This window comes from Acinonyx jubatus, chromosome D3 (assembly GCF_027475565.1).
Source record: "Acinonyx jubatus isolate Ajub_Pintada_27869175 chromosome D3, VMU_Ajub_asm_v1.0, whole genome shotgun sequence".
NCBI classification, from domain to species: Eukaryota; Metazoa; Chordata; class Mammalia; order Carnivora; family Felidae; genus Acinonyx; species Acinonyx jubatus.
Genome location: NC_069392.1, coordinates 6,477,773 through 6,490,899, shown reverse-complemented (window position 1 = coordinate 6,490,899; position 13,127 = coordinate 6,477,773). Strand labels below are relative to the sequence as shown.

General features: G+C 40.5%; 1 protein-coding gene across 10 annotated transcripts in view; it reads right to left on the bottom strand.

The window, feature by feature from the left end:
- MPHOSPH9 (M-phase phosphoprotein 9) overlaps positions 1-13,127 on the bottom strand; it is a 56,397-nt gene that overhangs the window by 12,363 nt on the left and 30,907 nt on the right. For 9 of the 10 annotated variants that reach the window (XM_027044330.2, XM_053205469.1, XM_053205470.1 and 6 more), the window contains 3 exons: positions 6,354-6,401; positions 5,340-5,404; positions 3,796-3,897 (listed from right to left, as the gene is read on the bottom strand). In XM_027044330.2, the coding sequence (XP_026900131.1) occupies positions 3,796-3,897; positions 5,340-5,404; positions 6,354-6,401 (215 nt within the window). The remainder of the gene's footprint in view (positions 1-3,795; positions 3,898-5,339; positions 5,405-6,353; positions 6,402-13,127) is intronic. The other variant, XM_053205467.1, reaches the window with a different exon arrangement.

Below are 13,127 nucleotides of genomic sequence, written 5' to 3'. Positions count from 1 at the left end.
TTTTTCCTGTAGTCAAATAATAAATAAGTTTTTTGTGTTATTTGTTTTTTATTATTTTTCTTAATGTTTAGTTTTTGAGAGAAAGAGACAAAGTGTGAGCTGGGGAGGGGCACAGACAGAAGGATACACAGAATTAGAAGCAGGCTCTAGGCTCTGAGCTGTCAGCACAGCGCCCTACACGGGGCTCGAACCTACGAACCACAAGATCACGACCTGAGCAGAAGTCGGACACCTAACCGACTGAGCCGCCCAGGCACCCCTATTTTGTTTTAATAAATAGGTTTTATGGGCCAGATGGAAGAGGTTTCTGTTGCAACTACTCAACTTAGCCATTGTAATGCAAAGCAGCCACAGACAATAGGTAAATGAATAAATGTTATTTATGGACACTGAAATTTCAATTTCATGTAATTTTTACATGTATGAAATATTATGCTTTTTTTCCCATTTAAAAACAAAACACCTTTCTTTGCTCATGGGCTTTCCAAAAACGGGCAGCAGGCTGGATTTGGGCTGGGGGCTGTGCTTGCCAATTCCTGATCTAGCAAGTGCACTCTCACACATACAGCACCATGCACAAATATATCACAATATATTACTATTCCAGTTGTTAGACACACAGGTCGCCTTCACTTATTCTACACAACATTCTCAACCAACGTTCACATCTGTCCCTCTGTGCAAACTGCTCTCCAGGCCACCAACCCCTGGCTGGCGCACCCAGGGATCCCCAGTCCCCCTCACTCGCTCTCTCAGCTGCAGCCACAACACTGGCCACTTGGGGGTTCCTCCCAGCGTGCTGGCAGCTCTTTCTCAGCTTCTTGTGCCAACTCCCACCCCAACATCGGGACCTCAGGGCTCTTCAGAGCTGCGTCCTACACCACCTATCCCGTGGTCAAGCACTACAGAATGATAATTCTACAATTTGTAACTCCAGCCTGAGACCTTATTTCTGAGCTCCAAATGCAAATGTATAATCACCTGCTGGATTCCCATTTGGAATCTGTAGGAATCTCAAACTAAACTATTTGGAATAGAAATTCTGATCCTTGGGGCGCCTGAGTGGCTCAGTCAGCTAAGCGTCCGACTTCAGCTCAGGTCACAATCTCGCGGTCTGTGAGTTTGAGCCCCGCGTCGGGCTCTGTGCTGACGGCTCAGAGCCTGGAGCCTGTTTCGGATTCTGTGTCTCCCTCTTTCTCTGACCCTCCCCCGTTCATGCTCTGTCTCTCTCTCTGTCTCAAAAATAAATAAACGTTAAAAAAAAAAAAAATTTTTTTAAAAAGAAATTCTGATCCTTACCCCATGGCCTGCTCTTCCCATTCCTTCCCTAGTTCAATATACGGAACCCTGAGTCGCTCCAGACAGAAACCAAGACATTATTGGACACTTCCCTTTCTTATCTTGTTACCTCATTCTTAGCTATGTTCTGTGGATTCCACCTCCAGAACCCTCCCACCTTTCTCTTCTGTCCATTTCTACGGACATCTCCCAGCGAACACCACCTCTCCCAGCACTATGATAGCCTAATTAGTGTGTCTGTTTCTACTCTTTTCCTCTCCGTCTTCTCCTCATGGCAGGTGCATTAAAAAAATAGAAATCAGGGGCGCTTGGGTGGCTCGGTCGGTTAAGCGTCCGACTTCGGCTCAGGTCATGATCTCACGGTCCGTGAGTTTGAGCCCCGCGTCAGGCTCTGTGCTGACTGCTCAGAGCCTGGAGCCTGTTTCGGATTCTGTGTCTCCCTCTCTCTCTCTGCCCCTCCCCTGTTCATGCTCTGTCTCTCTCTGTCTCAAAAATAAATGAACATTAAAAAAAAAAAAATAGAAATCAGATGACCTAATTTTACCATATACAACCTTTCAGAGGCTTCCCAACGCACTTAAGAGTAAAAGCCAAACTCTCGACCATGTATGGCTTAGAAGGCGATGGATGATAGTCTACGATTTCATCTGGACCTACTTGACCTCTTGCTGGCAATATTTGGGCCACAGAGGCTTCCTCCAGGTTCTTTAAACATGTAAGCTCTTTCCTACCTCAGGACATAATGAGGCTAATTTCTCTGCCTGGAACATCCCCTGCCCTCACGTCCCCACCCCAACCACTCAGCACAGGGCTTACACCTCCCTGCTTACAAGTCACCTCCACAGAAAGGCCTTTCCTGACCCCAATCCCACCCCACTCTTGTTCTCCCACAAACGTTCAATTTCAGTTACTTACAATTTTTTTTTTCTTTAAATAATTCACTATGTTCTAACTTAAGATTAATTAACAAAGATCTAGAGGGGTGCCTGGTGGCTCAGTTGGTTGAGCGTCCAACTTCGGCTCAGGTAATGATCTCGCAGTTTGTGAGTTCGAGCCCTGGGTCAAGCTCTGTGCTGACAGCTCAGAGCCTAGAGCCTGCTTCAGATTCTGTGTCTCCCTCTCTCTCTCTGCCCCTTCCCTGCTTGCTCTCTGTCTCTCTGTCTTTGTCTCAAAAATAATAAACATTAAAAAAAAAAGATCTAGGGGCACCTGGGTGGCTCAGTCAGTTAAGCATCCGACCTCGGATTAGGACATGATCTCATGGTTTGTGGGCTCGAGCCCCACATCGGGCTCTGTGCTGACCCCTCAGAGCCTGTGGCCTACTTCAGATTCTGTGTCTGTGGCCTACTTCAGATTCTGTGTCTCCCTCTCTCTCTGCCCCTCCCCGCCCCTCAGGCTCTGTCTCTCTCTCTCTCAAAATAAATAAACAATTAAAAAAATCTTTTTTAATAATAAATAAATAAAAAGATCTAAAGAAAGTTTCTCATTTGACAATTACAACCTAGGTTAAAGTTTACAATTTAACAATCTTTCCGATACACATCAATTTATGACCTTATGATCTACTCATTTAATATTCTTTATAAAATCATAATAAAAACCAATTCTAATACGAAAAAAAACAGCTCTAGGGGCACCTGGGTGGCTCAATTGGTTAAGTGTCTGACTTTGACTCAGGTCAAGATCTTGCAGTTTGTGAGTTCGAGCCCCGTGTCAGGCTCTGTGTTGACAGCTCAGAGCTTGGAGCCTGCTTCGAATTCTGTGTCTCCCTCTATGTCTCTGCCCCTCCCCTGCTCACTCGCCTTCTCTCTCTCTCTCTCTCTCTCTCTCTCTCTCTCTCTCTCTCAAAAATAAACATTAAAAAAAAATAAAAAGGAAAAAGAAAAAAATAGCTCTATAAAAGTATCATCAAGATAATGCTCTGAGATTACAACAAAGCTAATTCTGAATAACTAAAAAAACTAAAAAGAAAAATCCTTACAACCTAATAAAATCCACTATCTTTGTAGATATGTCCATTAATATAGGGATACAATTTCTGGAATTTTAGGGCTAAAAGACCTTTTGAGGTGCTCTAGCCCAATGTCCTGGTTTTTACAGATAATAAAATTGAGCTCCAAAAAAACCTCAAATTAAGTGATTTGCCTAAGGTCACACAGCTGGGCAAAATCAATGAATAAAAAACATTCTAGGTCTCTTTACACCCCATCAGATTCTATTCCCTTCTTTTGGCAAATGCCTCTGCATAAGACCTTTTATAATATCTAATAATTAGATGGTTTGGGTTTTGTTTTTTAAGTAACCTCTACACCCAACATAGGGCTCTAACTCATGACTGAGCCAGCCAGGCGCCCCATAATTAGATGTTTTTACACATCTAAGTTCTATAATGACACTTAACCCTGACTTTCTCATGATTTAGACAGATGAGTTTCTCAGTTCACTAAAAGGGTGCACCTATTTCTAGCTTTACTGAGATTAAACAAAATCACTTACTTGGCACGTGAGGGTCTCACAGGAGTTCTAGAATTATGACGAAGACTTAACATATTTTCATGCTCTACTTGCTTGACCTGAGCTTCAAGTTTTGAAATTGTTCTAATTCAAAAGCAATAAGATAAATTAAGTACACGATAGATTTTAAATATAGCTCAACTACAAATTACTTATTTAACAGACCCTTCTAGAAACTGCTGGTCCATACACCTGTTTTCACAGTAAAATGCCACCAGTAAGCTTAAAAAAGCCGAACAAAATTGGAAAGTAAACTGAAAGACAAATACATTAAACTCTACACAGAAGCATTTCACATACTACAACTGAAGGAAAAGACAACAAATGGCTTTTATATAGCCAAGGAAAAAAGAAAAATTATAAATTTGACTGCAGATCAAAACACATGGTATAAATTTTAAAAATAAAATAAAACCAAGTACTCAAATAAAATGCAGTTCTAGTATGTTTCATTCTGAACATATATATTCATGCATACGAAATCTAGATAGGTAATGCTTTCACAAAAGAGGAAGCAATTTTAATATAACATCCAATAAAAGAGCTAATAAGAACTTCCTAATTTTTAAAAGACACAAAGGCTAAACTATCCTGAACAACTCTCTACCTACAGGCAACTCACCTCATTTGTGCCATGTTCAGAATAAAAGCCTATTTTCAAATTCACCAACAGGGGTAAGTACTCTGGTACTTCTGTTTTGAAGCTACCTTGGCACTCCTCCTGTTCTCTTAAACTCTGCATGTGTGTTCATCTCCTTCTAACCTCAAATTCTTGTCTGCCCCGCTGCGAGGAGGGTTTGAGGAAGAACAACAGCTCTAGCAGGGCCGACGCTTCGTGCCAATTTGACAAGGGAGCTATTGGCAGAACTGAATGTATCCGAGCAAAGACCTAAGCAAATGAGCAGGCCAGGCAGCATTCACGTTCTCTCCAACCTGAAGTCCTTAGGAGCGCAGTAAAATCTCCAAAGAAGGGACGTATCTCCAAATACAAACACAAAAGCACCCTCCAAAGCCAATTAAAAATAATTAATCATTTGCCATAGAGACCATTTATGCCTCTGTTTGTATCTAATTAAGCAAATGAGATCACAAACGTAGTCCCCAAACCAGGTTTTTAAGAAAGTAGATCGTCATAAAGTTGGTGTGAATGCTGTTTTCTTTTGGGAGCACAATACCATTTGGTGAACTAGACTGCCTCTTAAAATTCTCTTCTTCTTTTTTAAGGATAGATTAAATTTCCTTTCAAAGGTTTAGTACCATTTAGATTTTGCTTCACTGACCAAATAAATGTTTCAGGAGTGCACACTTCTCAAGCACAACTACCAATCTACTCTAATCATTTAAAAATCTTTGGCTAAAATCAAATGTATTTCCAGGTCAGGGGAAGATCAGGATAAAACCTGACCTCAAAGTGCCTAAAAATCCTCAAGAAAAACTTCCTTTTCATCGCTTTCGGTACAGACACATATTTATATGCTAAAAGAATAGAGGCATAATTATCTTATTAGAAAGATAACACATTTTACCTTTTCAAATCAGAAATCTGAGTATGTGCATCAAGCAATTTGTTCTCGGTTGTATTTAATGTATCCTATGAAAATAAAGGAAAAATTCAGATAACTGGAATATTCAGGTTTATACTCCTTTTATTTTAAAATACATAATATAAAACAAATCTAAGGTCACACCAGAGAGCGACAAAGAAAATTATGCAGATACTCAGCAAATACAGCATTGACCACAGAGCCAATATGCACAATTCAGGGGAAAAAATGAGACAGCAAAATGCTGGTTGATACAAGTAGCTGTATGTACATGACCTGTGTAATAGGTATAGCCTATGATGCTTTCCTTAATTCTGCACAATCCAGTGTCAAAATGGACATATTCTAACTACAACTTGCCTAAAACCTCAGTAGTAAACACACAGGTATTTGTTTTGCCACTTAGTAAGATTTCACATGTGATAACTGGCTCCTGACCCCCCAGAATTCCCTCCTGCCTAGCTGTGCAGGCCTTTTCACCAACCATGAATGATCACAACCCTGTATTTTATGCAACACAAGTACTTTGGACCCCACTTACAGCATTATTGTGGGGTTTTGCGGAATTCAAACATATAGTTCCCAAACAGAGCTTTCATTAAGAATTCAAGCATTATCAATAAACTCAAACAATCCCACAAAAAGCTACTGCTTTAAAAAACAAAACTTTGTATTTAAATATTATTAAATAATTATTTTCATCTGTATGGTTCTTATATTCTTCTAAAAATTTCATCTCAACTCATCTCAAATACAACAGCCATTCAACATTTCTGAAGATTTCAAAGAAATCCAACAAATCTGCGACATAAGCGGGCAAATATTTGCCTATAAGGATGCTGACAAAGATGAGGTGATGGAAAGACAGTCTAATTAAGGCGGCTAGATGGAGGTAGAAGAGGGAGAGAAAGGGAGAAGAAAGGGTCACCCCATTCATTTCCAACCCAGTGTTTCTGCCCCTACATGATGTTCAGAACATGAATCATCAACCATTACCTTTACTCTTTCGTGTTCTTTTCCAAGGGACTCATACTCTCCTAAGAGCTATAAGGAAAAAAAAAAAATTGCACCACAAAGTTAAACATTATAATAGCAACTCAGAGATGGTCTATACAATAGCTGCCCTTACTCTTCAAAAATGCAAATGTCATGAAACAGAATGGTTAACACTGTGTTCCAGATTGAAGGCGACTAAAGAGATAACAGAAGTGAATGTAAGGCATGATGCTGGGTTGGATCCTGGACTAGAAAAAAAAGTGTCATAAAATAATAATTTGGATGTAAATTGCATATTAGACTTCTTTACTTTGATTCATTCTGTGGCTATGTACCGAAGGCCCTTGTTCTTAGGAAATACACACCAAAAGATAAGGGTAAAGGGCCAGGTCTGCAACTTACTCTCAAATTGTTCAAGAAAAAAAAATATATGTGTGAACACATACATATGGGAGATGATAAAGCCAATATGGCAAATGCTAACAACTGTGATCCTAGGTAAAAGGAATATAATCGTTCTCACAAGTTTTCTCTAAGTTTGAATTTACTTCAAAATAAAAAGTAAAACAAAAACAATTTAGTAGCAGTCCAGACCCCTTGAGCAGTTTGTTTGTTTACTTATTTACTTATTTATTTAGCTTCACGCCCAGTGTGGGGCTTGAACTCACGGCCTGGAGATCAAGCCCTGAGCCAAGATCAAGAGCTGGATGCCCAACCCACTGAGCCACCCAGGTGCCTCAAGAAAGCAATATTTTAAAAGATTAAAATTTGTGGGGCACCTAGGTGACTCAATCAGTTAAGCGGCCAACTTTGGCTCAGGTCATGATCTCATAGTTCGTGGGTTCAAGCCCCATGTCAGGCTCTGAGTGAACAGCTCAGAGCCTGAAGACTGCTTCGGATTCTGTCTCCCTCTCTCTCTGCCCCTCCTCCACTCACTCTCTCTCTGTCTCTGTCTCTCAAAAATAAATAAAACATTTAAAAAATTACCACAAAAAAAGCATAATCCCAAGTCTAATATAGATTACTTATTGTGGCTCCTGAGTTCAAGCCCTGCGTCGGGCACTGTGCTGACAGCTCAGAGCCTGGTGCCTGCTTCGGATTCTGTGTCTCCCTCTCTTCTGCCCACCCCTCCCCTGCTCATACTCTGTCTCACTCTCCTTCAAAAATAAACATTACAAAATTATAAATAAATAAATAAATAAATAAATAAATAAATAAATAAAAGTTGAGTGGTTAGAGCCCAGGACCTTTCCCCATCCTATACAGCAGCAGACTGACCAGCCAGGCAACAGGACTCAGTGAAGGTGAATGAGACACAAATTCAGCTTTGGAAACCCAAGTGCAACAGGTGGAGGAAGTAAAGGGATAAGGAGAAGATGGAAAAGTTTTCAAAAAAACAAAACACAAAACACAAAACAAAACCCACCTTGGCTCCCCATCCCTCACTGCCACCAGATCCTGGATGAAAGGTCCCAGACAAGAGACTGGGGAGACTCTTCCTTGGGAAAACCAAACAATCCCAGAAAGAAGACCTCTACATAATTACCCCATGATTGCTGGTAAGTAAAGGCTACCAGGAAGTAAGTCACATCTGTACACATACGGTCTCCAAATGGCTTTTGATTGCCTCCCCCTTAAATGTGAGTCTAGTAAAAGAACCAACATTAAAAAAAAAAAAAGGCAAAAACATTCAATATGAAGCTGATTTCAAAAGGAAAGGTTAACTTGGAAGAAATAATAAATCAAAACTAAAGAAGTATTACAAGAAAGCTATTACTAATATCCTCAGAGAAGTAACTGCTATATACATAAAGCAAGACCAGAAAGCAATGAAAAACTAGCAATGAAAGGACAGAAACAGCTCTTAGAAACTAAAAATGAGAGAGAAAATAAGTTTAATACTAAAACCAGAAGATAGAGAACGAAGAGGCTATGATGGAAAGTAAAGCATAAATAAGTCTCAGAAAATCAACCCAGGGGCACCTGGGTGGCTCAGTCGGTTGAGCGTCTGACTTTGGCTCAGGTCATGATCTCATGGTTCGTGGTTTCAAGCCCAAGCTGGGCTCTGTGCTGACAGCTTGGAGCCTGGAGCCCGCTTCAGATTCTGTGTCTCCCTCTCTCTCTCTCTGCCCCTCCACCATTTGTGTTTTCTCTCTTTCACAAAAATAAATAAACTTTAAAAAAATCTGATAAGAAAATATACCCTAGAATTCTATACTCTTAGCCAAATGACATGCGAAAGACCTAAATCTTCATCCACAATAATTATGGATATTGTTAAAAATTCAAGAAATCGGGGCATCTGGCTGGCTCAATTGGTGGAGCATGCAACTCCTGATCTTGGGGTCGTGAGTTCAAGCCCCACTTTAGGTGTAGAGCTTACTTTAAAAAAAAAATTGGGGGTTGGGGCACCTGGGTGGCTCAGTCAGTTGAGAGTCTGACTTCGGCTCAGGTCATGATCTCACGGCTTGTGAATTTGGGCCCCGTGTCAGGCTCTGTGTTGACAGCTCGGAGCCTGGAGCCTGCTTCAGATTCTATGTCTCCCTCGCTCTCTGTCCCTCCCCTGCTCGAACTCTGTCTCTCTCTGTATCAAAAATAAATAAACATTAAAAAAAAAAATTGGGGGCACCTGGGTGGCTCAGTCGGTTAAGCATATGACTCTGGGTTTCGGCTCAGGTCATGATCTCACCGTCCATGAAACATGGTTCTCTGTGTTAGGCTCTGAGAGGATAGCGCAGAGCCTGCTTGGGATTCTTACTCTCTCTCTCCTTCCCTCCCTCTCTCTCTCTCTCTCTCTCTGCCCCCCTGCATGCACTCTCCCTCTCTCTCAAAATAAATAAACATTTTTAAAAAGTTTAAGACAAAAATAAAAAATAAATAAAAATTCAAGAAATAACATAAGCACATTATTTAGAAATACATAAATATTAAAATAGGGTATCTAAGGAGAAAAACCTAACAAAGGATATGAAAGGGCTTAATGAAGAAAACTACAACACTTTGTTAAGAGACTTTTTAAAAAAAGATTTAAATAGAGGTATAAACCGCATTCATATATGGGATGACTCAATATTATAAGTCTCAACTATCTCCAAATTAATCTATAAATTTAGTGAAATTCCAAACAAAAGCAGAATTTTTGCTTTGTTTTCTTTTGAAGTCATCTCTACACCCAATGTGGGGCTTGAATTCATGACCCCAAGATTAAGAGTCACATTTTCCACCAACTGAGCAAGTCAGGAGCCCCAAAAGCAGTTTTTTTGTTTTTGCGTTTACAAAATAGGATAAGCTGACAGTAATATTGACATGAAAAGATACTCTATTTGAAAATGGCTCAGTCAGAAGAGTATGTGGCTCCTGATCTTTGGGTCATAAGTTCGAGCCCCACCTTGGGTGTAGGGATTGCTTAAATCAACTTTTTAAAAAATGGTGCTGTGACCATCGGTTAACCATTTGAAACAACAATCAAGTTCAGTTCACATCTCACACCATACATACGAGGTAATCTGGGGTAGCTTAAAGGCCTAAATGTATAAAGCAAAACTTTATAATTTTAGAAGGCAATATATAGGAGATTAATTTTCTGATCCTTGAGTAGGAAAAGACTGTGTAAACAAGACATAAAAGAGGCCTAAACCGTAAATGAAAAGACTGTATTTTGAATATTACAATCTAAAACCTGTACCCCATAAAAGAGAACGCCAAGTTAAATGCAAACCACAAGCCAAGAGAGCTGCAATACAGATTAATCACTGCACATCAATCAAACCAGCAAAAAATTAAGACGTCTGACAATACAAAGCATTGGAAATACTCTAGAAAATAAGAACACTCATCGATTACTGGTGGGAAAATGAACTGGTACAACTATTTCAGAGGGCAATTTAGCAATATTAGCAGCATCTAATGAGGATGACAGCGTTCACATTCTATGTCCCAGCCACTGCATACAGAACACAGGCTCTTGTGGCAGATACTGTGTACCCCAAAGAGGCAGCGGCAATATTTCTGTTCACAAAAGGTCTTCCAGAACCTCGAGACACCCCATCAAGAGGTGGTACCTACTTCTTCTTTCCTTGAACCTGGAAGACCTTCGAGAGAGACTGTGTAACAAATGTGTTCATTCCATCAGTCACTCCTAAGAAGGCAGGGGTGATCAGAAATGGGTGCATGGGGGGAATTCAATTGTATCTGTGGTATTTTAAATCCGAAGATGAGTGCTTGGTCCACATGTGCTTTTTCTTTTTATATACCTGAAATATTTAAAAGCTGTTTAAATAAAAACGAGTAAAAGCTGCATGTATCAGCATGGTAAATCTCAGAAGCAATGCTGCAAAAAAACAGGTTGTAGGAGGGGTGCCTGGCTGGCTCGGTCAGTAGAATATGCAAATCTTGACCTCAGAGTCATGAGTTCAAGCCCCACGCTAGGCGTGGAGGCCGCTTAAAAATAAAAAAACAAAACAGGCTGCTGAAAGATATAGGTAGTACAATTCATACGTAGTTCATAAACATTACTATATATTGTTTATAGACACGTGGGTTTGGAGCAAAAGTAGAAAGAAATGCATGGGGAAACCAAGAGTGTATTCAGCATAGCAGGTAGGAGAGAAAGGAATAGGAGAGGGTGTTTCAACTGGATTTGCAGACAGCTGGTATGTGGATGTTCTACCTATTACTCTCTGTACATCTCCCTAGGCTTGTTTGCATTTGCTATGCAAACAAACAGTGCCATCACTGGCAACATTAATATAATCTCAATTCAAAACAACATTCCAATGATCCAATGAACAATGAACACACCTAGTACTAGATCTCCGTTTCTACATATTTTCCACTTAAAGGAACCAGGGCTCGTTGGAGTCATGAGTGATTTAGAGCTATGGGAAAGTACAAGCTGAGCCTGGAATATCTTGCTGTGCCAGGAAGCGTGGATGTGCTCAGGGAATGACAGGAACACGTCAAAAGGACACAGGAGCCAGCCAGCCTAACACTTACCCCACTGGCCAAAACTAGGACAAAGCAAGCGTCAAAATAATAACCATAACAGCGACAGCAAAAAGAACTATATAACCCACTGAATAAAATAAGAATCCATGAGTCCACGCTGACATAAATAAACAAAGGAGAGCAGAGAGGTCCTCCTTTCAGAAAAATGTAGGAGGGGTAATAGGAAAAGCATCATTTGGCAACCACCATAGTAATTACCTGTTTCAGGAAAGACTCCTCATGCTAAAGCTAGTGGGTAAAGTCTGATGAGAAGAAGGTGATTTACAAAGTCTTAAAATATCCCCTAATACTTATAAATTCCAAACTGGGAGTTACAACTTTACAGTGCAGACACCAGGCAAACAGCACCTTAACCAAGAGATCAGGGTTAACACCACAAAGTGAACATGGGCCTCCTGATAGGATGTGCTAAGAAGGCTCAGCTTCCTTCCACTCTTGGGCATTACAACAACCTGAATCTGACTGCAAAATACAAACCCGAACTGAAGAACATTCTGCAACAGTGCTGTCCAACAGAACTTTCTGCAGCACTGGAGGTGTTCTCTTATCTGTGCTGCCTAATGGGGCAGCCACAGCCTCATGCGGCCGCTGACAGACTGATAAAGCAAATAGAGTCAAATGTTAAGATTTAGAATCAAGGTGAAAGGTATTTGCAAAGTTTTTATACAATTTTTGCTACTTTATGTATGTCTGATATTATGGCAAAGTAAAATGTGCAACAAGTTTTAAAAACCAGGATCTCATCATGTACTCGCACACAAAATTATACTGTTAATACACATGAATAAGAACAGTAATAACCAGGGGCTCTTGGGTGTCTCGGTTGGTTAAGTGTCCGACCCTTGACTTCTGCTCAAGTCACGATCTCATGGTTCATGAGTTTGTGGGTTCAAGCCCTGCATCGAGCTCCGTGGCTGACAACGTGGAGCCTGCTTGGAATTCTCTTGCCCCCTTGCTCTCTCTCTGCCCCTCCCCTGCTTGCATTCTCTCTCAAAATAAATGAATGAATGAATGAATGAATGAACGAACATTAAAAAAAAAAGAGTAATAATCAAAACCATGTGAAGTTGTAATCAAATATGACATAGTGAACAGAGTGTTTATATCCACTCTCTCCTGAAACTTGACTATCAGAGAATAAAATACATAGGGTTTATTGATAAGATATGCTGAAATGGCACTTTCCCTCTGTGGTTTTCCTCCCAATATTCCATAACTACAGTCTAATCATAAGAGAAACATCCCAAGGGACACCCAACAAAACCCCTGACCAATCCTCCTCAAAACCGTCCAGGTCATCAAAAACACGGAAAGTCTGAGAAACTGTCATAGGCAAAAGGACCCTAAGGAGGCGTCATGGTACCTAAATGTACTACAGAATCCTGGGACAGAGAAAGAACATTAGGTAAAAACAAAGGAAATCTGAATAAGCTATGGAATTCACTTAATAATAATGAGTCGACATTGGTTCATTAATTGCCGCAAAATACCATACTAATGTGAGACGTTAATAACAGGGGAACCATGCAGGACATACAGGAACACGACACTATCTTCTCAATTTCTCTGTAAATCTAAAACTGTTGTAAAAAATAAAAGCATTTTTTAAAAAGTGTGACTGCAAGGGCACCTGGGTGGCTCAGTCGGTTGAGCCTCTGACTTTGGCTCAGGTCATGATCTTGCGGTTCATGAGTTCAAGCCCCACATCGGGCTCTATGCTGACAGCTCAGAGCCTGGAGCCTGCTTCAGATTCTGTGTCTCCCTCTC